The 26,800-nt window shown below is 42.5% G+C and overlaps 1 protein-coding gene across 1 annotated transcript in view; it reads left to right on the top strand.

The window, feature by feature from the left end:
* The first annotated feature begins 225 nt into the window (after window positions 1-225).
* LOC138262417 (uncharacterized) overlaps window positions 226-26,800 on the top strand; it is a 32,575-nt gene continuing 6,000 nt past the window's right edge. The window contains exons 1-5 of the mRNA XM_069212317.1: window positions 226-496; window positions 8,434-8,568; window positions 16,570-16,808; window positions 23,498-23,670; window positions 25,329-25,469. Coding sequence (XP_069068418.1) covers window positions 8,444-8,568; window positions 16,570-16,808; window positions 23,498-23,670; window positions 25,329-25,469 — 678 coding nt within the window. The 5' untranslated portion in view covers window positions 226-496; window positions 8,434-8,443. The remainder of the gene's footprint in view (window positions 497-8,433; window positions 8,569-16,569; window positions 16,809-23,497; window positions 23,671-25,328; window positions 25,470-26,800) is intronic.

Genomic DNA, 26,800 nt, shown 5'->3' with positions numbered 1-26,800 from the left:
TTGGTGGCTGCACAATTTTTTACTTTCAAACGGCAGATAGCCCCCTCCTTCCAAATAAACGACAGAGCATGGGCCGATGACTGTGCCGTAAACCAAGAGAAATATCTGTCCCCTAACTCAACCTGGATAGCAGTGAGATAAATAATGCATGCTGCTTCCGTCTCGCACAAGCGTGTAGCTGTTAGCAGCTGGCAGTTGCCGGAAGTCTCAGAAGACTTGGGAAAACCATCAAGGGAGAGAAGGCCGCATATGCAACAGGTACAGCAAATAAACAGCACAGACGGGTCCTTGAACACCCGGTGTGCTCGCTGACTGCTAGGTTACAGGACACACTGGACGACGCCCACCCCGTTCTTCGCCTAGAGTCTGACTCTGAAGACCTTCATTCTCGTGGTCCCATCTGCCTCGTTGGTGCTTTCCCCTGGTTTTATTCAGCATCATAACTATCAAAAGCCTGTGCTGTCGATGTTTGCCGCTAAGGCGCAAATACGATCGTGTGAGTACACAACTCATTTTCTTTTAGTTAATGCTATTTTAAATCAGTGGGCTGGGCAAGCGTGTGCTTGGAAATAAACGAGGATATGAATCCAGGCCACTCCTTCTTTTTATAAAAATATAGATATATACAAATATCTGGGAACTCTCGCTAATTCCGAGGGAGCCTTTTTACTATTGTCTTGAATCAGCAAAGTACCCACGTTTTTGGCTTACAGACGTTTGGCTGCTTTTCTTCTTTCTCCTCCCTAAAAATATTCTGAACTTAAAAGAAGAAAGTGCGAGAAACATCCCGATATATTTCTCACTCAGTCTTATGTTTTACATGTTTTCAGTGATGCAGGGTGTTGAGTTCAAGTTCGAATCCCCGTTTGTGCTAGCAGTCCCTTCACCGTTCAATTGAAGTTTAAAATCTACAACCATTTCCTTGGATGAAAAACTGAAATTGTGCTTTTTTCCTTTTACTTAATTATTTGGAAATGCGAATAGAACGAAAAAAATATGCTGCAATTTCGCCATATGGGGGCATTTATTGGAAGCAGCATGTCTGTTTTCCCATCGTAGTCCATAGTGGTTTGCAAATGACGAACAAACCACAGAACTGGATGCATGGAAGGCATGCTTTTTTTTAACTTTAATGTAGGCGCTATTGAATGTTCCGGGTATAGAGCTTGAAGTGCTCTAAGTAAAAATTGGCCAAGTATGACCCATCTCACCTCCCCGTTCTACAGATGCCAGTTTTATGCTTGCTTCCATGCGTTGTGTGACATTTCAGTGCCTTATGTGTGACTATGTTATGCAGATTTGTAGCGCACATTGTCACCTGGCATGGTATTGCGGTGCTTAGCAGGTGTCGAGTCTTGCCACTTTTAGGGCCCAACGGGCCTACTCGAAAAGGGAGAGGTCTTCAGTTTCTTGCAGAATTCAAGAAGTGAACAGGAGGCTCGTATGTAGCAACAGGTCGTTCCATGCTTTAGTAGCGATGTAGGAGATGTCTCGACCGCCATTTTTGGTTTTTCATATGCATGGGATTTATGAAAGTAGGAGTCCGGACGAGTGGAGGTATCTGGAAGTTTTGTGAAAGCATATGCAATTGTTGAGGTTTGCTGGGCCAGTATTATGTGATATTTGAGTGACACTTTGTTGTGACTAGAATGTTCTGTCCATGCACTGATATCAGTTTTAGACGTTAACGTCTTAAACAAGTCTTGAATAAATTTTAATATGGCTACAATGCGTCAGAGGTTCTAATACAATGTCACAATCCTACTTTCCGTTTCCAACGTGATCATCTTGGAAATCTTACAGCATGCCCAGTGGAGAGCGAGAGTACTAAATGCCCTTGACCACTGTTTTAGGCACAAGCACTAGCCTCTTACTGGAGGACAACATATTACTTATGCTCCTACCTATGTTGAAGAGTTGGTGGCTTTAGGCTGTGTCCTTATGGAGGCAAGACCCCATTCTCACCTCACCCATAGGTTACTGCAAAACCACACTTCACAGTTCCCCGCTAGCAGGAGAATTGCTTATTTACAGCAGGAAAACAGGCTAGGTTTAGAAATAGAAGCACTTATTCTGATAAGCAGAGGACCAACATGGTAATCTATTCAGACAACAAAGAACCTATTGCAGGTATCGAAGACAGCGGGGAAAAGCTGACATCCATCACCCAGAAAAGGCACCCAGACACCTAACAGATACAATAGGGATCCTCTTTGACACCAAATATGCAACTTTGGTTAGTATGCTATATACTTCTCAGTTGCCAACTGGATCTATGTCATATGTGACAGTGAGGCTAAAGGATGTAGGGCCTCCACTATGTTAAATGAATGAAGTAACATGAGAATATTTCTCCCTGAAATGTAAATAGAAGAAGAGAATTTGAATATATTTTATGAGTGTAACAACACTGATCTCAGTGCTTGGTAGATGGAAATTCTGTTGTCAGTGCCTTTTCCCATTCTCCAACTCCGCACCCTCTTCCTTGAGCGATTTGGAGCATCTTTCTAGTTAGAATATCTTTATAAAAACAATAAGGGCCTCATTACAAGGTCTCTAGTAATCTCAGTTAGGCCGCTAACAGGAGCGGCTGGCTGTATTGGTATTACAAGATCTGTGGAAACTATGTGGATTGAGAGTATTTCACTAAGAGACATCTACTGAAAGCAGGCGAACCCTCTCGGGCAGATGCTAGGGAAAAACAAGGAATAACCAGGAGAAGCCGGACCTGTAGTACCTTATCACCCAGTAATTCCTGATTTCTAAAGGGACTCTTACGGTCCCACTTGTAAATCATAACTCATCCACTCCGGAGTTACCAATGCCCCCAGTGTTTATAACTCTGAGGAGTTTAATTTCCAGGGGTATGAGGGTGAACTTGTTCAGACAACATAAATAAAAAACAATTGGGGATTTTCCTCCTCGCTACAGCAGTGAGGATAAATATGTCATATTTAAAGTTCCTCACAGGGCAACACAGATTTCTCAGTGCCTGAATATGTCATCTGATAAGCCAGCTAGACTGGAAAAATCCACCTGAAAATCCGGGAAAGCCCATCTCTGCTGATGGAACTTTAAAATTAGGAGTACCTCGCACTGGGTGGTGTATCGTCAGAGCAGTCACGGCTGGCAAAAACTTACCTTAAGCGTGCTGCTGCTCTCTGCCGCACCACAGACACAGACTCTCAGTCTGCCCTGCGGCCCTCATACATGCGCACTGTGGAAAGCGTTCTGTGCACTCTCCTCAGTGCTCGTCACCGCCATGGCCCCACTCCTTTAAAAATAAAACAAAAATAAACATTGTTTAAAGGTTTGTAGCTGCTGCAGGCTGGGGGCCGATGCTCCTCTGCCATAGCGGAGGAGCCGCCCCTGCGTCAGAGGCAACACATCTATTGTGCAGGACACTCTACTTACGTTACAATGAAAGTGTTCCACTCTTTCCGTGGCAGTCCTTTATAGGGGGTACTGCCAGACATAATGGTGGATCAGCTACTCTAAACTGGGCGTTTCATGTGCCATAATTTCAGGCCAAATTAATTCCACATTGTGATAGAGCAGATGGTGGAGCCAGATAATGTCTGTCAATGGCAGGTACAAAATCAACAGCTACCCCATAAACAGGCTATGACAGAAGAATACCTCTTTACTGGCAGATTTTCCATTTGCTTCCTTCTCCAAAGCATTCCCTAAATTCTAATGTATATATATCACAGTGACAATTGCCACTGTGTAGGTATAGTTCAGCTGCAATTTCCATTAAAAATGCGTTTATTAATTTGCCTATAACCATTGACCCTGTGGACTAATCTGCTCCAAATTTGACAATCATTTGGCGTTGTCAATTGAAGACTGGCATGCTATTTTTTTAGTGATCTGTCCGAGGGAAAAAAGTTAACGGGGGAGCCGAGGGCAGCTGAAAAAAGATGTTTCACTATTTTAAATCCATCGAAGATTTTGCTCCTGCCTACAGCCTAAACCACTGAAAAAATTTACACCAACTTTTGCGTGAAGTCGAACTGTACTCAGAAACCATGCTTTTGTTTGTTTGGTGTAAATCCATACAGTATTTTTTTTTTAAAGAAGCATTTAAACGTTGCAGAGTAGGCTTTAAGGGGTTAACACTTTTATGGATCTTACTCACTTAACTGAGGAGAATTCGCAAGTCCTGCCTCTGGATATCTGAAAATCTATAGTTTAAAAAAATGCAGTAATCCGAGTTAACGAGGTAGCCTTTTTTTCTATCCTACCTTTTAAATCTGCAGGTCGAAAGTTGGAACTAGAGAGCGGAGTGCTCTAATTTACTAGCCATAACAGAAAAATGTCTCTCACAGCCATCATTGCTGGACATGGGGCACAGTTCTTGCATTCTGAACTTTTTTTATAAAGGTCATATAAAAGGGTGGCGTGAGAACAAACTGACACCTGGCCCATAGTATAGGAACTCCTAGATAGGTCCTTCATGGTTTAAAAAAACAGTCACTGGGCTCACAGATACTTTTCAATATTCACGGTACCCAGACACCTAAAATGGCAGCGAGGGTTTGTGTAACTAAACAGACACTTCAAACCCTGGGTGCCATTGTACTTGTTGGGGTACCATGAATCCTGAACCGAGCACAGAACAAGATTGATGCCCAAGTAACACTAACCCAGGGCAAACTTTGTGGACCCATTAGTCACCATTCAGGGGTTCGTGGTCAGGAATTAGGACCACGTTTACAGTACCCTAGCATGCTATTGCCCTAGGTTCCTGGTACCAAACTATGGCCTGCAAATCGAAAACAACATTTAAAAAAGCAAAAACAGAGCCTTGCCAAAGGCCAAGTTCCCTGAAGTGAACCCTCATGCACAGTGAAGGTTGGCTGCCCGTGACGTGAGTCAGTATATGTAGTACTCAATGGGACATGCAGCACTAGGCTAAGAACTCTGGAGAAGGTGGTGAAGAGAAAAAGGGGAATCAAACATTAACACACCAAAATGTAACCTTAACTCTGTGCTCTTTTCAAGACCTCAATAAAGATACACACTAGTCAGGTGTATCAATGTCCTTGTGATGTCCTGGTAAGCCTTGAGGATGGTCCAAAAGAAAAATCCCAAGGTATGTGGTGCTCCTTTGAAATTGTGTTTTCCTTTGAACCTCAGCTCTTCTTACCCACAAAAACCCTGTCAGTGCAGATCTAGCCTAAGATCCAGGCCCTCCGATCCTAAACTAATGTAAGCCTTGTGGGGTACCAGTCCACAGCTTTCAGTCTTAGATGTGCCAAATTATTCTTTAATTCTTGGAACACCTCATGTTGTGCCTGAGTTTACATGATCGGGTCCTGGAAAATAAAGATCCTGGCTCAAGCATGGTAGATGGGCTTTCTCGAAATCACTTCCTGAATGGCAATGTCTGTTTTCTTCCCAGAAGCCTGCTCAGCAGTCAAAGTAAAGGCTAAACCCTAAGGATTCTGAGTAAAAAGCTGATAGCTCATTTTACAACAATTTCCTCTGCCTCATCTAAAATGTTAAAACCTCATTTTCCAGAATTCCAGTACTTTAACAGACAGGGTGTCATCCACTTGAATCGGAAGAGAAAACAATATTAGCAAATTATAGTCTCTTGCATTATTCTGCGGTGTCTCCAATTTGATTTTCAGCTGATTATGAACATTACTGCACAGTCTTGAAGATCACAGGTCCGCTATCATTTTTCGACATAACTACCCCCACAGAGATTTTAATTAGCATCTGTGAATGTTTTCAGCAGTGTTTTAATAGTGCAAGCTACTGTAAAATACCTTAATTGTCACCACCCTGACCTCAGTATTTTGGGAGCCCTCAGCTCCTCAAGGTGTGCCATCAGGAAGAGTTCACCCTTAGAATTGTTTCCTCTTGTTGGTATTTATTATCCTCTCTGCCACGGATATCTTTGTCCTGGTTCAAAAATGTCCTCCTTTCTCACCCTGACCATGTTCGCCTTAGGAGACATGGCAGCAGACATCTTGGCTTCTATTTAAATAACTCAGGAACTCGGCCTCAGTCAGCAGCCTCACAGGGCCAACCCCCACAAGAATCCTTAGCGGTAAGGTCAACCACACCTGTCACAATGAGAGCACCAGTCAACCCCCTTTTTAAGGCAGCCACTGTTGCAGGGTGTTTCTCTTCAAATGTTTCCTGGACCGCAGCCATCTTCAGGGCAAGTAGAGCTCAGCTGGTTCACCAGTACAGGTATTCCTCCTTTCCAGCGCTCCACCCAAATTTTGTAGGTTGGAGTAGCACTGATATTTCAGTGACACCACCAGGTTCCGAACAAGATTAGAATAAGATGTCTACTGTCTGAGGCCAGAACATGTCCTCTTTGGGCGCCATTGCTTCCTACACTCCAGAGTTGCTCATGGACCCTATGCTTACCTCCTGACCACAACAATGGCCCATGAAGAGGGAGCTTGTGGAGGAGCTAAGAGACTACAAACTTCCTCTCAGCCTAGCTTGCTTCAACCCATTTTCATAAAACTATAAAATACATCTTGTGTGGTTTTGCCTACTTTTGTGCAACAATGTTCCTATATGTGTTGAAAAGGGATACTGATCTTTAGATTGACTCGCTTAAAAAGATCAAAGAGCAAATAAATTATTCTTAACTTGAGTTCTAATTCCAGCTTCACAACTAGGAACAACAATCCCAATGGCCATTGTTCATTGAGCTCCTACTTTGGCACTTCTCTTTCTCCATCATCCTCTCCAACGCCCTCTCTTTTCATCTGTCCTTGCCTCTTTAATTTATTGTCTCATCTTCACTCTTTCTCATTCATAATATCTTAATTTTGTGTTATTGCATAGTTTTATTTGCTTTTTGAATTTTTGTGCACATTTGTGTTCGTAGTACATTTGTCTTTGTGTATATGTAGCCTAGTGCTGTAAACATTTTAAAGCTTCCTGTATTTGCAGTGGGAAGACATCTGAAAAATTCTCAGAGCCCTCCTCTTTCATCACTCCATCAATCTTCAACTGTTATGGCTTGAAACCTGCTTACCTTTTCACTGGTTGTATGTGTCTTCCAGAGTCTTTGGCTGCCTGACAATGCCAGAGGTAGCCATCCCTTTTATGTCATCACTCATGTTTTTTTTTTCTGAGCTGGTAGTCATCCTCTTCCGACCAGCTTCAGCTGCCTGTGCTAGATCCATTGGGCCAGATTCACAAAGCATTTTTCCTTAGGTAAGCATCTGATGTCAGACCATATTCAGAACTGGAAAGCTATAGAAAATCTTCCAATTCCTGGAAGAAGTGGTAAGTTCACTGAAGAATCTGCCAGAGGTTCAAAATATTCTGTGAGTGGATTGTCTTCTGAATTCAGCACTTCTTCTCGAAAAATTAGAAGTTTCATTGAGACACATTTCTAAATCAGACCCTTAAAGGTGGATGGGTTCTTCTGTATCCTCACTATTTTTGGGAAAATTATAATTCAGGGCCGCAAGCACCGCCAGTTTTCTTCCACAGGAGGGTCTGACGGTGCTGGCAGTCCTAATCCGCCAGGGCAGTACTGCAAGCAGCTCCACCCTGGGGATTACGACCCCCTCTCCGCCAGCGGTTACATAGTAGTGATCCTACGATGTAAAGGCTGCCAGAGACAGGGTGCAGGGTTCCGGAGGGGGGCCCATGCACTTGGCATGGGCAGTGCAGGGACTCCCATGGCCAGCCGCGTTGCAAAGTTCACTTTGCAGACAGTGAACTTTGCGATGGGTTCTGGGGCACCCTACGCACTACAGCATTGCCACCAGCTTTATTACGAGCCGGCGACAATGCTGTAGGCTGTTTCCCACTGGTCCAGCAGACCCAGTGGGAAACTTGTAATGGGGCCGACAGGGAAGCGGCAGCACTGTCGGCAACCTACCTGTCAGGACTTTGACGGATGGGCTTTTCGGTCCGCCGAAGTCATAATGACCCTCTAAGTGTGTATTACTACTGAAAATTAGTAAGCCACATCTAAGTGATGCATAAGACACAATTAGGCACAGTGAAAGGTTTATGAATTTGAGGTTGGGCTGCTCTTTTCCTGCACCACAGAAAGTAAAGGTTGGTATTTGGAGGTAGTTTTTGTCTTTAGGTTATGTGGAGACAAATGTTTAAAGCGGGCAAGCAATTGAGTATGTCTGCAAATATTTGTTACCCAGTAAACAATATTTTCCTGCTATTCTCAGGCTTTGTTTCCCTGTTAGTGATAACTTTCTCGCAATCTCACTACTGCTTTCTTTTGCCTCAGTCTTTTTTTCTCTCAAGCATTACACATTTCACATTTTGGTCTTCATGCCTTTCTGACCACTAACTCTGCATGCTTTTTTAAAAATGTTTTGGGTCAAGTCTTCAGAAATACTGTGCCTGCTGTCCATCTAGTCTGTTGACTCTATCTGCAGCTGGAAGTCCATTTTCTGGATTTGTGTTTTTTGGTCTTAGGATTGCTGGGATGAATGTCGACATTGTTGGGCGTGTTTGGCCAAGCCTGCAAGGGGAGAAGGAGCCAAGTCTGCATTACTCTGGCTCGAGACGGACAATTTCCACAGCACCTGGTGGAGAGGGTCTATCCTTCAGGTAACGCATTACCTCATGTTAAACGGAACAGTATTTAATGTCCATGTGGGAAATAGAGGCAGGATATGGGACATCTGTGGAAGCGATTGAGAGTATCAGTTTGGGGATCACTAGCTCTGTAGCAACCAGTGTTGAACCAAGTATAATGAATGGCATGGCGTATGCATATTGCGAGCAAAGTCTGAGATATGCATGAATGTGCTGGTCTGGGCCAGGAAATCCTTCCATGTGACAAACAGCACTTCACCATCTAGTCAACATCTGCTTCCTCATTTTCCCGCCCTAGTCATATCTGTTCTTCATAAACCAGTTTAGTATAGTGGTTGCACCACAGGTAGCTGTTTGGAAGTGTTCTTTTCCGCTTCAAAAGGATTTTACTAAACAAGAATGTAGCAACTCTATTGCTGCTTTATTTAAAAAAAGAAAACAGATAAAGGATAAATGTTTAAGCATACTTTCAACACCTTACAGAGGCAAAATGTCTCTTATAATACAGGGCAAACAACCACTTGCAAAGCCAATAGGTCTGGTCTTTTCTATAACTGAAGTCACAGTCCTTTTTACAACTATCCAGCAATTTCAAACAAACAATGTTCTTACACACACACACACCCAGCACCCCATTGTGTATGTACATGGAGGAATCAGAGTAAACAACACATTATAGTACTTAAGTGCCTCTGCAACTGCCCATATAGACCTTCTGTTCAAGATTATACTTGGAACGCAGAATGAGACAGGCTTACACAAACAGTTCTGACACAAAAATATTACTCTTATGACCAGCACCAGCCGCGCACAGACTTTAGCCTAGCACAGCCAGTTGGTGGCTGAGGCGTAAGTGACTATGGGTTGACCTGTAGTGCTTGGCCTTTATTTCTTTTTTGTTAACATTTTTACCACTGAAGCTTGATTCCAAAGCACTAATCACTAGTGACTCACGAGACACAGATACCTAAAATGGGGGCTGGGAGCATTGGTACCAAGACCAGTACCTTGGCTGCCGCCTGCCATTTTAGGTGTCCTACAAAACCAAATACACTTTCACTTACTGCAGCAAAGTAACTCACTCGGATCTGAAGCGTCAGCTCTGGATCCACATAAACAAAACGGACAACAGGAGCAAAAGGCTCCTTTGTGTACTCAGATCTTCCCTTTTTTAAAAAAAAATTGCTGGATGCACAAATTATGTGTGAATCCCAAAGATCGAATGTTGAAAAAAGTGGCATGCCAAAACTTAGCTGATTGAGTAAGTAATAGTGATAGGCAAATTATATATATATATTTCCACATACACACACACATACACACACACACACACACATACATATATATTCCCTGAAAAAGATAAGTTTAAAGCAAAGTTATGCTTAGGTTTGCTTATAACACCTTAATGTAGTTAAGACATTCCCCGAAAACCTAATTTAAAGTTTGCAAGTTGTGGTTAGTAGCACAATCCCAAAGACACACTATAGCAATAAAAACCATAACTTGTACAGCAAATGCAATTCTTACAACCTCACAATATGTATACACATAAATAGCAACACCCACAGTAAAACAAAATGTAATGAAACAACATCACATAAAACTACCAGTTAATGGTACTACTTTCACAATTGTCGCTGTCAAAGTCGAAATGGTATTATGATACATAACCTCATCTTTAAGATGATTTACAACACTTACATTTGCATCTGTTTTATTAAGGGTGCGGTTAAGAGCATTGTAATTGGAGTCCAAGTTATGGTTTGCATGAATTCGTTTAGCCCGATCTTCCCCCCACCACGTGCGGCAAACCTCTATTTTTGACAACTTGCAAGGGCAGCAGGAGTGTGCTAAATAGACTTTTCTCACTTTTTTACAGTATTCATAAATATTATACTGAATTTGTTAATCCTGAGGTCCACGTTTGTCCACGAGACTCATGGAAGGCCAAGATTCATGCACCCTGCATTTTACATAATGTTTTGATAATTATTTTATTGTCGTGGTCCCCTTGAGGTGCTCCACAAGGGCCTGGGGTCAGAGTAGGCTCACCATGTCCCTTTATGTCTTTTTTCTTTATCTCAAAATGGTGCTTTGTGACCTTTATTTGATAATGCCAGCTGCACAGGTTATTTTTGTGTGACAGCGAGCCGATCAGAGTGCATCCAGATTTGCGAATCCGCCATAGATGAGAGGAGAAAATGCTCTTTATTTTTTTTAACTGCATTTGCTACTCTTCAGTGGATTTGTGAATCTGCAGAGGATCCACAAATGAACGGCATAGTTATCGCTTACATTTAATTTCTTCATGTCCATGGTACACTTTTGAATTTAAATTCATTGAAAACTACAGAATGGATTTACACCAAACCAGTGAAAGGGCACTGCTGTGAGTAAAGTGCTTCTTTCGTGAAAAGTTAAGGGTAAATATATTCAGCTGCTTTTTCTTTATTGTGAAGCAAAGAATCTTATAGGAGTTAAAATGCGAAATGTCAGATTTGCGATCGCTATTTGTTAGTACCGCTTGACGGATCTCCATGAAACTTTCTAAGGGGAACCTAGAGTAGGTGAAATTTATTATTCAGAATTTTCATAGGGATTCGTTTCACTGCACCACAGTTAGTAGCAAAACAAAAAGACACTTTTCAAGGGAAACTCAGACCTAACCATAAGTACACAAGCACTGCTGAGGCCTATGTATAATGTATGTGTGTGTATATATATCTATATACCTATATATATATATATATATATATATATATATATATATATATATATATATATATATATATATATATACATATATATATAGACTAATTTCAATCTCAAGCTAGCTAGCAAATTGCAAGCCGTTAATACACATTTTCTGAATCCCTGTAGGAAAGGGTAGTGACAAAGTCAAAGTCCATACATTCCCTATTATCAACTTTTTGTAAATAACTGGTGAGTTGCATAAGTTCTCCTGCCTCACTTTTGAGACAAAGGTTTAAGGACTAAGGCCCTCATTACGACCCTGGCAGTCGGTGATAAAGTGGAGGAAATACCACCAACAGGCCGGCTGTAACTACTGCCTAATTATGACCGTGGTGGAAAGATTTCCGCTCGACAGCCAATGTACCACACCGACCGCCAGGGCGGAAACAACAGCCACCACAGCAGTAGCCACCTACAGCCAGTCGGAAGTCAATGTTCCGCCCACCATATTAAGACACTGCAAACCACCACCTTTTCCAGGACGGTACCAACGACATCAAAAGCCTGGCGGAATCTGAGCTCAGAAGGGAAAGGACTCACCAATGGAGACACAGGTAACAACCACGCCGCCATGGAACCTGAACTGCATGTCTTCCCGATGATATTCTGCGTTCTGCTCCACCACAAACACCAATGCCGGAGAAGACGATGACGGCGAGTACAGATGCCTAGCACACAAGGGAGGGGGGGAGGAAAACGAGAGTGACACAGACACGCACAACACACACCCCATACACACACCATACAGACAGCCAGATGCATTACAAAAACAATTTTACCCCGTAACTCTGCTAAATAATGCAAGGACAAAACGATTTAGCAAAAGTGAATGTAATGAGATTAATACAGTATGATAAATAAGTTAGACAAGATAATAGATATATACGTATGTACAGAAAAAGAGACACAGCCCAGTCCACTATTTGCGTAGGCCACACATGTCACCTGCTTCAACACGGAGAGAACACTGCAGGGGCATCAGCTGGTAAATAGGCATGCACCTCAGGGGGATGGGGAACAGGGGGGGGCACCCCAGCTGGGAAATGTAACAAGACAACTGTTTCTGGAGGGGGCAACATGCCCTGTGCTTGATCCTGGGGAGTGATGGGCCACAGTCTCTCAGCTGGGTGTCATACCCACTGGTTCTGGAGGGGACAACATGCCCTGTGCTTGATCCTGTGGAGTGATGGGCCACAGTCTCTTAGGTGGGTGTCATACCCACTGGTTCTGGAGGGGGCAACCTGCCATGTGCTTGATCCTGGGGAGTGATGGGCCACAGCCTCTCTGGGGGCAGGCCGCAGAGCAGCCCATGGAGGCAGGATTACATACCGTCCGCCGGCGGTGACTACTGCACAGTGGTGGTGCTGCTGGTGGGGGGAGGCTCCTGCCTATCCCCTGCAACTTTGGACAGCTGCCCAGTGGTGGTGCTGCTGGTGGGGGGAGGCTCCTGTCCGTCCCCTGCACCTTCGGACGGCTGCACAATGGTGGTGGTGCTGCTGGTGCGTGGAAGGTCCTGCCCTTCCCCTGCAACCTCAAATGGTTGCACAATCATGGTTGGTGTTGGGGGCTCCATCACAGTTCCTGGTCCAGGCTCCTTGGTCTTCCTGCCTGCTGGGCCAGGCCCCTTGGTCTTCTTGCCTGCTGGGACAGACACATTGGCCTTTATGGTGGCAGGTGCAGGCTCCTTGGCCTTTAGGGTGGCCGGTGCAGGTGCAGGCTCCTTTCCCTTCTTGCCTGCTGGGGCAGTCTCTTTCCCCTTTAGGCTGTCTGGTGCAGGCTTCTTCCCCTTCAGGACATATGGCCTGGATCCCTTACCACCACGAGTGGGTGCGGTGACAACTGGGCCAGTGGATTGTGTGGCTGGGGTGCTTGGCTGGGTTCTTCCTACCCCGGCCATACATGCAGGATGGGGGGGGGGGTAGAGAAGAGGTCAATGGTGGAACAGTTTTTAGGGTCTGATTTAGATCTTGGCAGTATTACGGCCAGTCTTTTATAGCAGCGGACCAAGAATACCATCATGTCAACAGTGATTCGCCCACTGTATTTAAATGTATTGCAGCTGAGCCTCCGGCTGCCACAATAGAGTGCCCTTTCTGTCCATAAAACTGCTGGGTTCCCGCTGATCATATTTAGAAGTTACAGTCCTGGAGGCGTTGTACTGCCGGCTGATTGCTGACTGAGGGAGGCCATTTCTGGACCCAATGGATATCATGCAATGGCAGTGGCTATGAAATAGAGGTAAGTTTCACACACACACACACACACTGTACCTTGACCAAATGTGTCCACCTGTACAGCACACGACACAACACATCACATATACACTGTCATCAATTTGTATTCAACTGCAACACGCACATGCTGAAAACACACATTGCCATACATCCATGATACAACATACACACAACATTGATACAACACCCACACAAGACTCAACCACAACAATCAATACAACTACACACTTACCTACACAAGCACACTTACACAAAGGCACAGCTACACAAATCTCGACAATGACCCCCAGAACAACACTCACTTGAATGTTGCACACAGCAACACAACATACACAACAATATCAGACCCATATGGAAGTGGCACACATAGGAACACAACCACACCATCCACTCCAGCTCCATCCACCTCAGCCAGCCAATGTAATCGCACACACACATACCCGTACTGACTCACATACACAACTGGGAGCACAACATTACAGGTACAGGTCCCCTTGCAATGTGCACACATGGACATAGTTGACAAGTGCTACTGTAAAGTCACTGTGGTGCCAGCATTCATTTGGCAATGAAAACTGACACCATAATGACAGTTGGGTATGTGTAAGATATGTGTCTTTTATCAGTGTGTCCCCATCCATGTCAGACACAATGGTTTCCTCGACATATGCATGTCGTAGTAATTTAAAAAAAATACTGTAACATGTCCATGACTGCAGTGGTCCCGAGCTGATGTGCATTGGCACTCAACGGACACCGGCAATGCAGGTTCCCTACCTTAGAGTCCAGCAACGGTGGGGTTGTGTTCTCTCCATGGTACAGTAACACAGGCAACGGAAGGTGTTGTCCACTTGTATTATGTCCAGTCAAAAACAGAAGTGGAATCTGGAAAAAAGGTACGTTTTACCCTAATTTCACCCCCAATCCGCCAACTCAGATGAGGAGGTTGGACCACCATAGTTTGCCTGGCGGTAAGGCACATCCAAATCTGCACAGTGGTAAGGGATGCTTGAGTCCCGCCACCAGCCACCATTTCAAATGGTGGCATCAATGCAAATGGGAATTCTTGGCGAAGTCAGCGGGACTCAGGCTGTCTTTCGTCAATGGGACCGCCAACATCTAAATCGGACTGGCGGATAGCCAAGCCAGTGTATAGATTTTCTGTCAAAAAAGTGGTGGCAGACCTGTTACTGCCAAGATATAAATCAGGCCCTTAATAGTTACATCACCACTCTTCCCTTCTTCATGTTCATTCTTTTAAAACTACCCCAAACCAAAGATTTATTTGTGTACCATTCAAAAATAAAACCTTTACATGTAACTTAGTCAAAAAGAGAAACAGTGCAGGAAATGTCAGTAGATCTAGGAGTAGGGAGACCCACCTGAGCCTCCAAGGTGCTTCATTCTTCAACACCTTCCAGGTAAGGCAAAAGGCAAGCTTTATTTGTTATTTTGCAGTTTTATTTAGCGCAAACCCGACCCGAAGGTAATGGAGCATTTTATATAAGCACCAGTCCATTATGCAAGGTCACTTTCATGTTTTGTAGGCATGGGGAAGTTAAGCGATTTGCCCAGAATCAAAAGAGCTGATGTCAAGACTTGAGCCCGGTTCCACAGTTCTAAAGTCAGCAGCGCTGCCCGTATGCCACTTCCTCTCCAATTTGCATACACAGTGTTCCCTTGCGAGGCTGTGTCCTCACTAAAGCATACACTATTGACTACATGTTTGGAGCCCCATAAGACTAGTCTCAAAAGTCTACAGTGATATGGAAAAGCATACAACTAGAAAACAACTATCTCATCATTCTATTGTTTTACATAGTAATGTATAGCTGACGTTCATCTAGTCCGCACAGTAGATATTTCTAACATCATGTGGCAAATAACACAAATTTCACTTTGTTATTTAGTAAACAAAAACAGCTAACAATCGGAAGCCTTGTGTGAAAAAGTAAGTGTTTGGGGGACCACACAAGGGTTTGGTTCACAGCCAATACTCCTAAACCTACTGGTCCCTTCGGGAAGCCACTGTGCAGGAAGGATGTAGTTTATCACAAGGAGATTTCACTGATTCACTGTTGCGCTGACCAGATCCCTCACTCACTGTGGCCAAGATGGGTAATGTCTCTACAATATTACCAGTGGGAAAACCTGTGCTTTCTTGGGTTGGAGACCTTTTGCTACAGACATCTAGTCAGACTAACATAGCATTGTGTAAAAGTCAGGAACTGCAGATCTCAGATTTGAAGAAGGCCAATAGAAGGAATGTATAATCTAGTGACTAGCTCCTAGTCTTTTAAGTGAGCATTAGTCGTGGATGCGCCTGAACTTCATTAAGACTAGGCCTGAATAATAGATCTGATTGGAGGAGATGCCCTTTATGAGGTACTTCAACCCTTCAGAAGTCATAATACCTTAATTGTCTTAGTTTCTTCCAGTGATGCCGATCTTGCCCCCCTGCCCCTATAAGATCTAAGTAACAACACAAAAATGGTGAGTCTTATTTGTGCCCTGGGAATGAGTAGATAGAAATGCATGAGTGGTCATGCTATTATTCTAGTCATTGCATGCATTGAGGACCCTAATAAAAAGCCCAAAAATACACTCGACCTCTCCACACATGGGGCTCATTTTATTATTAGAGGGGCTTTCCACCATTATACTTTAGACAATGTTACCTATTTTATGTGTTCTTACAAGTGAGATAGAAAGTAAACATGTCAGGATTTATTTGATCTTGCTTGTGGCTGGAGAATGTGATATTGGTGAGGATGGGTAGCAGCCTGTGGTGGAGTGACGTATAGAATAATGGATGTTTTTCCTGGTAGACATCTACTTTTGAAAGTGTGCTAAGAGTGGTGAAGAGCTAGTCACATGCCACAGCCTAACCCATGACCGACTCTTTTGGAATCCTATTGATATATCAGAGCATGCTGGGAAGTCAGTATGGACCAATCTGCCCTTTGCTTCAGCAAAAATATTTTTCTGCCGTGCCCCAACCTCCTTTTAAACTCTTGATCTTTAGTTTCCAGGAGCTGTTCGATGGACAGGCCTCCATTCTATCAATTTTTTCCCGGACTCTTCAGCCCTTGCTGAGCGCCTTTGTCGAGGGGCTGAATGTGGCCCTGATGACCTTGGGCGAGTCGGACCCCAGGAAAACACAGCTTTTGACTGGTGACAAGAGCAGCAGCAGTGTGGGTTTGGTTCTCCTGGCACTGGAGCACCTCTTCCGAGATCTGCTGACCTCAGAGAGATTAACGTCTGGTGAGTAAGGCTGAGAGAAACTGTATGTGGGGAAAAAGCCAGAGGAGTTGATTTGATAGGGAGAGGCTCATCCACGGCATGTTGTGCTAAATAAATCTTCAATTGTAGTTAGATGGTATCCTTATGTTTGAATGCTAGCCTTGGGAAGTTATGGCAATATCAGTCATGAAATTGTTGTGAAGGGTGTAGCCAAAGTCTGTCACTTCAACCACTCCAACTTCTAGTTTCTTATACAAGAGCAGAGTAGTAAAATAACGTTTTTAGGACAAATATGGGACCATATTTAAAGTTTGGCCAACTGGAGACTCCATCAAAACAGATATCCCTTTCCTGGCCATGGACTAATGCACTTGTAATATAGTGGACATGTTATCCACCATGTTTGTGACGGAATATCCTGTTTGCCAAAAGAAACATATACACAATTCAAGATCATAAAACATGGTTAAAAGGCTGAGCAGTAGGATTTTAAAGAAACTAAGAAGTGGCCAAGACCTTTTGCCACATTAAAAAAAGTGCTTATTTACCATCAGATTCATAGCATTTAATCAAGTTGTAACACATTTTAAAAATAGCGATGTAGGGACGCACATTTTCAGCCTGCTGAAGGGGGACTACTTTTCCAGAGTGCACAGGGCCCCAGAAGGCAGCCCTGTGGGATTACAACCATCTGTTTTCTGCCATCCGCCTTGAGCTCTATAAAACGCTGCTTCCTTCACCGTGGCGCGGGACGTGCATTTTCTGTCTGCTGAAGGGAGACTACTTTGACCAGAGTGCACAGGGCCATAGGAGGTGGCCCTGTGGGATTACAACCACCTGTTCTCCGCCAGCCACTATGAGTGCTATAAAGCACTGCTTCCATCACCACGGCACGGGACACACCCTGGGTGAACACTGGACCAAGAGTGGGCCCATTTGCGCCTGTCCGTGGCCGAATGAGGTTGGGCTGGGCCCACTCTCTTTGTTTTTGGGCTTCTACTAGACTTATGGACATAGGAGTTCAGGTGAGCCCTACTTGGTATCAACTGTTTGCTGTCCGTCTCTTACGGCCCCAGTTGTATTTTTTTCTGCTTAACTTGTTGTGAATTATTGACTGGGGGAATTAATACTTGTACCCTGGGGAAGAAAAGCTTCCAGGCTCCAAAGGGAGGGGAAAAGCATCTACATACTACTCCCTTGATTACTAATTATCTTTCATCAGCTACAGGAGCCAATTCCACAGAACTCACATGGTTGAGGACCGTATCAAGGCTATTGAAAAATGTATCTCAGAGTAACCTCCATTAGACTTAAGCCAGGGTATTCAAGATGGTGCTATTAGTTCGGTCCTGGGCAAAGCTAGTTCATAAATTAAAGAAGTCATCAAAATGTTAAAAAGTGTTAAACATAATAAACATAGGGAAGGAAATCTCTGTGTAGCTCTTGAGGAAACCACTGATATCATTGAAATCCCATTATGCCCTGAGTCCCCAAAAGGTGTGTCACAACCAAGAGAAAACGAGTGGATGGGGGAAGACCAGGGGCCACTCAAACATTGCCTATAACGTGACACGTAATGGTAAAACAGGAAACAGGCCACCGAATGGGGCAGATGGAGACAATACTATATCAGATTCATCAAATGTCCACACCCTTGGTGAATCACTTTGGGATGTTACCAAAAATGTTACTCATTCATGTAGTGAGTCAATTATTACCTCAGTCGAAAGATTTTTATCTGCTTTCAAGGATGAAATGATAGGGCATTTTAAGACGCTATTGGAGAAAACTGATGCCCTGAACGTATCATTTTGTAGGAACCCTGTATACCGTAGCATTAAAAACCATGATGATTCTAACTCAACGCAACCTGGGACTTCAGAAAATAGTAACTTGAAAGAAGCCTCCGGTGCGTGGTTTGGAGGGGTGTAGGAAATACATCTGGCACCAAAGAAAACAGTTGTGGGTCCAGGGGGTGTGTGCATGAGTCCAGACAGTCTCAGATTACATCTGCCGGTATTTGTTCCAAAAGCAATTGATCAAACTTGCATTTACCCCATTTACACCATTTTAGTTTTAGTGGGAGTCACCCCTTTGAAGGAAGGTGTTGCTGAGGACTGCTAGAGTCTTATTAATAAAATTGCCCACTGGCTAACAAAATATGCAGATGGCCACCTAGAAAATGTTTTTAAAAACAGTATAGCTTAGAGGGTGACCTGGGTGGGCACCATTGAAAAAACTATAAATGAGGATTGTATTGTGTTAAATTTTAAGGACCCAATATGTGCTTGTTTTTTACTGTCACATTTGAATCCTGTGTATTGTAATTCTTCTACCATTGTGCCTGCTCTCTAAATTCGTTTTATTCCCCTCATTTAATATAGAGGTCGGAAATATATAGGCCATCTAATCTTGCATTATTGTGTAGGCCCTACTCAATGACCCCGCTAAAAACTTCAAACCGTTTTGACATATTATCTGACCTGTCAGAAAATGATTGACTTCCAGAAGCTAGTTATTCAGCTGAGGTGTTTTGTGGGCTGAGCCAGTGATTATACAGTCTACTAGCGCTCAGTCCTACATTAGCCCCTTCGCTGGTTGGCATAACAAGTAAGAGGAATTGTCAGGGGTTGTGTCTCCTGTCCTGGAATTTTCCTGGGGTAAATCAAAAACTCGGAAACAAGGATTGGTTGTCTTTTATATATAAATTCGATGTAATTTGTTGTCAGGGGACGTGGGCGCTTCCACCTCTGCATATCAATGGTTTTAGATCATATTGCGTCCCTGCAACTCCTTCTTTGCCTGGCAGGGAGAAGGGGGTTTGGCTATTTTTGTCTCATGTTCCATTTCTGACTTGGAGACTAAAATCTGGTCCCTACTTTCAAGTGTTAAGTCTTATTTTTCCCAAAAATATTCATATCCTTCTGATAAACGTTTATTTCAACTTTTTCGGAACACTACCAGCGGGCATGGTTTCTGAATTAGGAGGGTTTTTGTCAGAGTTTATGAATTATAGGGATCATTATTGGTCAGTATTTTGGGTTGGAGATTTTAACATCAGGAAATGTATACATAGTGGATCATACGTCTGTGGGTTTTCTAATGAACTTGGAGCCGACCGTAACCACTTTGTGCATACAATTTATGGCGAAGCCCTTAACCAGATTATTCTTTCTTATGACTTGCATTTTTTGTCAGATTTTGATCATGATGAAAAGGGTCATGGCCGTTGTCCAACCTTTGTGGGTAGAGGAAGGGGCAGCATTATTTCTTTTGTACTGATGTCCTCTGACCTAATACAGAAGCTGGACTGGTATGCGGTCTACCCCACCCCTTTCAGTGACCATAATGCGATTATTTTGGACTTCCCTATTGGTTTGTCCTGCCAACCACTGGAGTTGCCAAGACCTTTGGTGCATTATAGTGCCAAAAAGGGGGTCCATGTAAAATGGGCAAATGTAGAGGGTAATAGGTTTCTGGTGGACCTTTTTAACTTGGTGAAAAATGAAATAGAGTGTTGTTTTTCATCTAATGCTGAGGCAAAGGCTATTGGGGAGAGTTTCATTATCATTTGTGATGCAGTATCCAAAATGTTAATGAAGGGAACATTTTGAAGCAAGGTCACCATTTTATACATGGTTTAGTTTACTGCTGCCCTGACATCTCTAGAAACAGCCACTAAAAAGAATCCACGTGATATGGAAGAAGTCAGAGAGGCTCGAAAGAAATATAAAGACCCCATCGAACAAAGTAAATAAGATAAGGGCAAAAGGATGGGAGGATCTGGACTCATTTTAAATGACTGCCTAAAGTTGGACAAAGCGGGTAGCATTTATTGGCTGGCGTATGTTAAAATAACTTTTTATGCCATAGGAATGGCCCTTTTCTGGGTAATGCAGATATCATTGGTCCAAAAACCAAATGGCTAGTAATAAATAATTATTTATCACATAGGGAGGTGAAAAGAATAGCAAAAGCACTGAATATGAATTCAGTTTTTAATTCTGTTCCCTTAATTACTACTTCAGTTATAGAACTTTATTTATACTGGATTGACAATTTAGAATCAAGATTTTATCTGACAAGACTTCGATTAAACAAAATTCATTTCCTAGTCTCCTTCCCATCGATGGGTACTAGGTTTTCATCTCAGCCATATTGCCCATGTATTGGAACCTCCCCTCAGACCACTCCTCATTTTATGCTTTTCTGTAGTTTATATAGCTCTTTGCGAATTCAATTTTTAAGGCCGGCCCTTTTAAACAATGATATCAAATCAAATAAGGAAGGTCTGAGGTATTTGCAAAGTTGCAACTTAGTTTCCTTGGAATTGTGGCCTATTATTCTCAGTTATATTAGGGTAGCTATTATAATCAGAAAGAGGTAGGAGTCAATTTAGATAACTGCGGAAAGCTTTTTGTCTGTAGTACTGAATATCGATTCCTGTAACAGGTTTTTTTATGTGTAATATGTATATGTATTTTATTGTTTTATTGTGCTTATATGGTCTTTGACCAAATAAAGATATACTGATTGAAATCTTTCAAAGATCATGTAAAAAAAATGGGTAAGTCCATAAGTATATGAGAACAAGTACAATTCCAATTACAAGCACAAACACAATTACAATTCTTTCCATCACTTTTGTAATAATTCCTATGACAGAAATCGAGGGATTGGCGCATATTCAATATTTAAAAATCTCAGACAACAATTAGCCAGTAGGTCTATAAATGGTCTGCTTTCTTCATTCCTTTAAGACATTATGTTTAACAAGATTGAGAGTTTCTTCTAAAAAACAGTTGAAACCGTTTCTGATATAAATTTGTAGATGGAGTACTTTAGGTAATTGTTGTGAACGAAACAGATTCCATTGCTTAATTTTTCCCATGTAGTATCTAGCTCTTTATATAATTTTACTTGGATTAGAAGTGACCTTGCCCATTTTCTTTCACTCTCTTGGCCTTCTTTCCAGCAAAGTTATTTACAAACATTCTGGTAGCAGTCACTTTAATAATACACATGCACATTGATACTAGGACAAAAAATCCAGTTGTGTCTGTTGTTGCCTTTCACCATCTGCCAGTGCTTTGTTGAGCCATAGACCGTTTGCAGTTCTACTAATTTGCTGTTTCATTTACAACTATTAAATAGTATATTGAGATTGTTCAGTTTCTCCTTTAAAGCTAATTTTGAGCAAGGGCCCTTTGAATAAATTCTCTTCTTTCCTCCTGAGAGGCTCCCTTACTTAGAAGCCCTCCTTTACAGATGAGCCCCTGCTGGCTGCAGCCTTTGTGTCCTAAATGGCTGATTTCCTACAGATGTGTAGATGCTAATGATAGGTTCACTTTGTTGGATCTTTTTGTCCAGACCTATCCTCAAGCATCAGAGTGTACCCACCTATTTTCCTTAATCACTATCAAAATCCAAAATATTTATATTTTCATCAAACACTTGTAGTTCATTTAATCCAGTGAGATGGCATTAGTGGAAGTTCCTCCACCAATCCGCAAACTACTCTCTCCTCTTCGTTGCCTTGTCAGTTTTTACCTCTGGAAAGAATTGTTATACCTGGGAGGGAATGCTTGCCTCATGCCCACAGTAGAGGCCTTCTCGAGCTACAAAATCTCTATGCAAGCATAACCTCTCCTCAGGTATCTGATCTTGAAATTGTTGAAATGCTACAGTGGTGCTGAGAAGCACTAGAACTCCCAGTGGATAACTAAAGTCTTAGGATATTCTTCAAGAGTGTATACTAAAATAAAATACTGCCAAAATAGCAATAAATAATTAATCATGCTAAATTGGGTCACTAAGATGGTTCATAGGCCATACAATTTTTGAACTTCTTAAAGAAATATTATTTTTTTAAACTGTTACTTATATATCCACGGATATACTTGATAGCAGAAACAACAACAGTGTATTCAGCTATTGTTTTGATTCAAAGTCGCTCATCACAGTCAGCAACAGCTCGGTGTGGTAAATGGACCCTAAGCTTGAAATTAGCTGCTATTTGCATATTGATGAAAAACAAAGAGATATCAACATAATGATTAGTAGGCCAGCTGCTATGTAGTGAGCAGAAGAAACTAGGCATTGTATTCAAGATCTTTCTATTGAGACTTTTTGGCATCAAAGTCTTTATCCAGTAATTTGAATGCACCAGACTTTTTGGCTGTCGCCAGCATTCCCTCATTAAGGTGAGAGTGTTAGAATGTTGTATTCTATAGCCTTAGAACCCGCCGTAGCGGGCTCTACCGGTTATTAAAGGCCCGCTCCCCGCGTTAAATGCCCGAGCCGAAGGCGAGGGCATTTAACAAGGGAGAGGGACTTTAATAGCCGGTAGAGCCCGCTACGGCGGGTTCTAAGGCTATTAGAACATTCTGCCACTCAGGGCAGAATGTTCTATTAAAAAAAAAATGTTCACGGAGCCCGAGGGGATTAAAATCCCCTCGGGCTCCGTGAGGCTTTGTTCACAGCTGTTGCTGTGAACAAAGCGAACATTGGAATGTTGGCGCTGCGGGCTTTTACCGGCCAGTAAAAGCCAACAGCACTCCATTGTTTTCAATGGAGCCCCAAGCATTCCAATGTTCTAATCAGTATTTATCCATCCTTTTGGGTCTGATGGGGGCAGACCACATGCCTCTGCACTTTATGAGTCCAAACCTATTTGTATTTGCCCTACAACCTCAATAAACTTCTTTTAGTTTTGGCAGAATCCTCCTCTCTGGAACTTCAGTCAAGTGTGGTGTCATGGACCCTGTCGATGTCCATGTATGAAATATACAATGAAGTGCTAAAGGATCTCCTGCAGGTGCCTGGTTCAGCAACCGCCAGTGTGGAACTAACTTACTCTGCTGAAGATGGGCCACATGTAGGGGTAAGAGCCTAGCTCCACATTTTCAACCGGATGTTGTGTCTCTTCTCTTGTTTCATGCAGTAAAGTTGTGTAACTTTCAAAAACACTCCTCACACCTGCCCCAAGTCAGGTGAGACAATTTCAGATTACAAAATTCAATACCAGTTCAGAACAGTTTTGCACCAATATTTGTACTGGCCTACCACTGAGAAAAGTACATTTGCACCAACCAATCAGTGCAAAATATTTTGCTAAGGGCAGTGCAAATTCTGGTTTAGCAAAGGTTGGTACCCCAGTTTAGCCTAAAATAATCTAGCCTCAGGCTTCCAGTACAATATGTATGATTTTACTCATGTCTGTGTTTAACGGGAGGAGATGTGAACCTTAGCTAGTTAGCTGACTGTGGACAAAGGACAACGTATACCATAAAATGGTGTGTTGTTCTGAATCAGTCGCTAGTTAGGGCCCCTTCAGTAAAACTGGAGCAGTAGCTCCTCACCGTAATTCATACAGAGGCAGTGCAGTGGGATTCCTACCATACTTTCAGATAAGGATTCCCCAAGACCTGTGGTCATTGTTGGGCCTAAGGATAAGTCCAGCCCTGGGCCTTACAGCGGAACAACACACCATTTTGTGGTATACATTGTTATTTTGTGGAGGATGTTTGTTGGTCCATGCTAAGCTATCCTCCCCTATCCCTATCTATTGTGGTAAATATGTGGAAGAAGGGCACCTGCAATATAATCTATACTTCTTGGCTTCAACCAAAGATTTTGTGTTGTGGGTAAATTACATTGTCTATGTGTATCTGAGTGCTTCTCATTGACAGGATTATGAGTGCTGATGTTAATTGCTATATTCAAGTCATTCAAGGCTGTTTATTTAAGATAGTAAAATGTATAAAACACATAAAACACATTAGTACAATCTATTACAAAACATTAAAAAGATGAACCCTCTGATCTAGTGTCTATTACCAAGATATAATACAAAAATCAATTTCATATTTCATCAATAGGTACATAACCAATTTCATGCCATAGTACCCAGTGTAAAAATAAGAAAGAAATATTCATATTTCATCAGTATGCATGTACCCAAGCTCATTAACACTATTCAGTCATTGACTGATACTAATTGCAGTAAGAAAGCAGAAACATTTCAATATTAATGCTAAGAAATGAACTATCAGTATCTTTTTGCATCGGGCAAGAGGTAGAAACCCAGGGTGGCTTTTCTTTAATGTCATGGGATAATAATTTTTCCTCTCTCTTTAATCTAGTTCACTAGCTTTTGCATCCTTTAGTTTTCTGTGAAATTAAGTGTCCCCTTTTCTTTCAAACAAAACTCTCACACTTAAATTCATGTGAATCCAGCTCAGTTTTACCCTTTGAGATATCTAAATGCCCAATGCCTAAGGTGTTTGATTCAAGATGTGCCTTTTGTCTGAGTCCCTCCATGGAGCCCTTACAGACACCGAATTACTGGACAGGTGTGGCACCCTTAGTGCTCTGCTTGGTATATGTACTGTCTGCTCCAGGTACCTTGTAAAAGAGACTGGATATGTACACTTTCTTATGGTAGAAATAACTGGTGTTGTGCACTTGGGTCCTTTCTTGATGAAACATTATCTGGAATCTGTATTTTAAACCAAGCATATTTGAAATTTTCATTTTTAGGGTCTTTCTCAAGTTATTGTGTCTTCAGCAGCTGAAGCCATGGTACTATTCCGTAAGGGTTGGTCACGCCGCACAGGCATGACAGACCATGCTCCAACTGCATGTCATTCCAGTACTGTCACTGACTTCCAGCTCAAAGTGGTAAGTACCAAAAATAAGTTCTCTTTCAGCTAGTCATGAGTTTTTATAGCTCTAAACATGTTGCCTTCTGGCCCGTTCACTTGTTTGTTCTTTTCCCGTATACTCCTTCGTCTCTTTCCCATAGGGCACTCATTTTTCCTCTCCACTTTCTCTCATACAAGTATTGCCTTTTCCATTCTTTTCCATCAATTGTTGTGCCATTTGTATATTCATGTATGTCTATTCCTATTTCTCATCTCTATATGCTCTCCATCCTTATTTCCATTTGATTAATTAGTTTATTATTTAATCCCATCAACTTCTATATTTATCTTCTTGTCCAAAATGAACATCAGAATCAGGCCAAATGCATGCACATAGATCTAAATTGGCACTAGATGTTTCAGAAGTCCAGAAGTCGTTAATCTTCCAATGATACATTCAAGGTCAGGATCCCCAAACCCATCTACCTTTTCCAAGGCTTATTATTGACTGGAAACATCTTTTTTTATAAAAATTGGTTCACTTATTGTCTATAGATGGCCGTAATTTAAATAAAGCTTTTTGTTAGGGTAACTGTCCCTTTTCCCCATTTTTCAATGAATAGTTCACTCAGCTCACCTTATCTGGACTCTGAACCTCCATGCCAGCACTATTTGTCTTTCTTGTAGAGTAAGAAGTCCTGGAATATGAGCATGACATTTTTGGTGTCTGTCTTCCTGAGTGACACTCCATTAAGATGTGTAAATATGTCCAGAGATGACTTACAGTAGACTTATGAACATGATGAGAGTGACCCTTATACTGAAGGAGAAGTGGTGCAAGTGCCCTAGTGGACCACCAGCAAAATCAGCATAGGGAATCCTACACCCTCACTTGTGGGTGTGACCATGTCTGCTTCTGCTTCAGATCCCAAGACCTCAGTTCTTGTTCTCAGTTGACACTCAAGCATTCTGCCTCCACACATTTGATGTGAAGGCATTCAACATTCAGGGCAAGATGTATCAAAGGGTTTTACCCATTCTGTGTCTATGGGAAAATGTGTTCATACATATGGCTCTCAGGCACTCAACTTAGACCCATATTTATACTTTTTGACGCAAAACTGCGCAAATGATGTTTTGCGTCAAAAAGTATAGCGGCGGCTTATGGCATTCCACAGCGCCAGCCAGGCACCAAATTTATGGAATCCCGCAAGCCGGTGCAAAGGGAGGGCTAGCTTCTGGGAAAGTGACGTTAGTGGGGTGGGGGTAGCTGTATGGGGGAAGGGGGTTTTGCATAAAAAAATGACTCTAGGCTGGTTAGAGGCAGAAAAAATGCCTTTAACCAGCCTAGCATCATTTCCTGACACA

The sequence above is a fragment of the Pleurodeles waltl genome, chromosome 10 (assembly GCF_031143425.1).
Source record: "Pleurodeles waltl isolate 20211129_DDA chromosome 10, aPleWal1.hap1.20221129, whole genome shotgun sequence".
NCBI classification, from domain to species: Eukaryota; Metazoa; Chordata; class Amphibia; order Caudata; family Salamandridae; genus Pleurodeles; species Pleurodeles waltl.
This window is presented reverse-complemented; position numbering and strand designations above follow the sequence as displayed.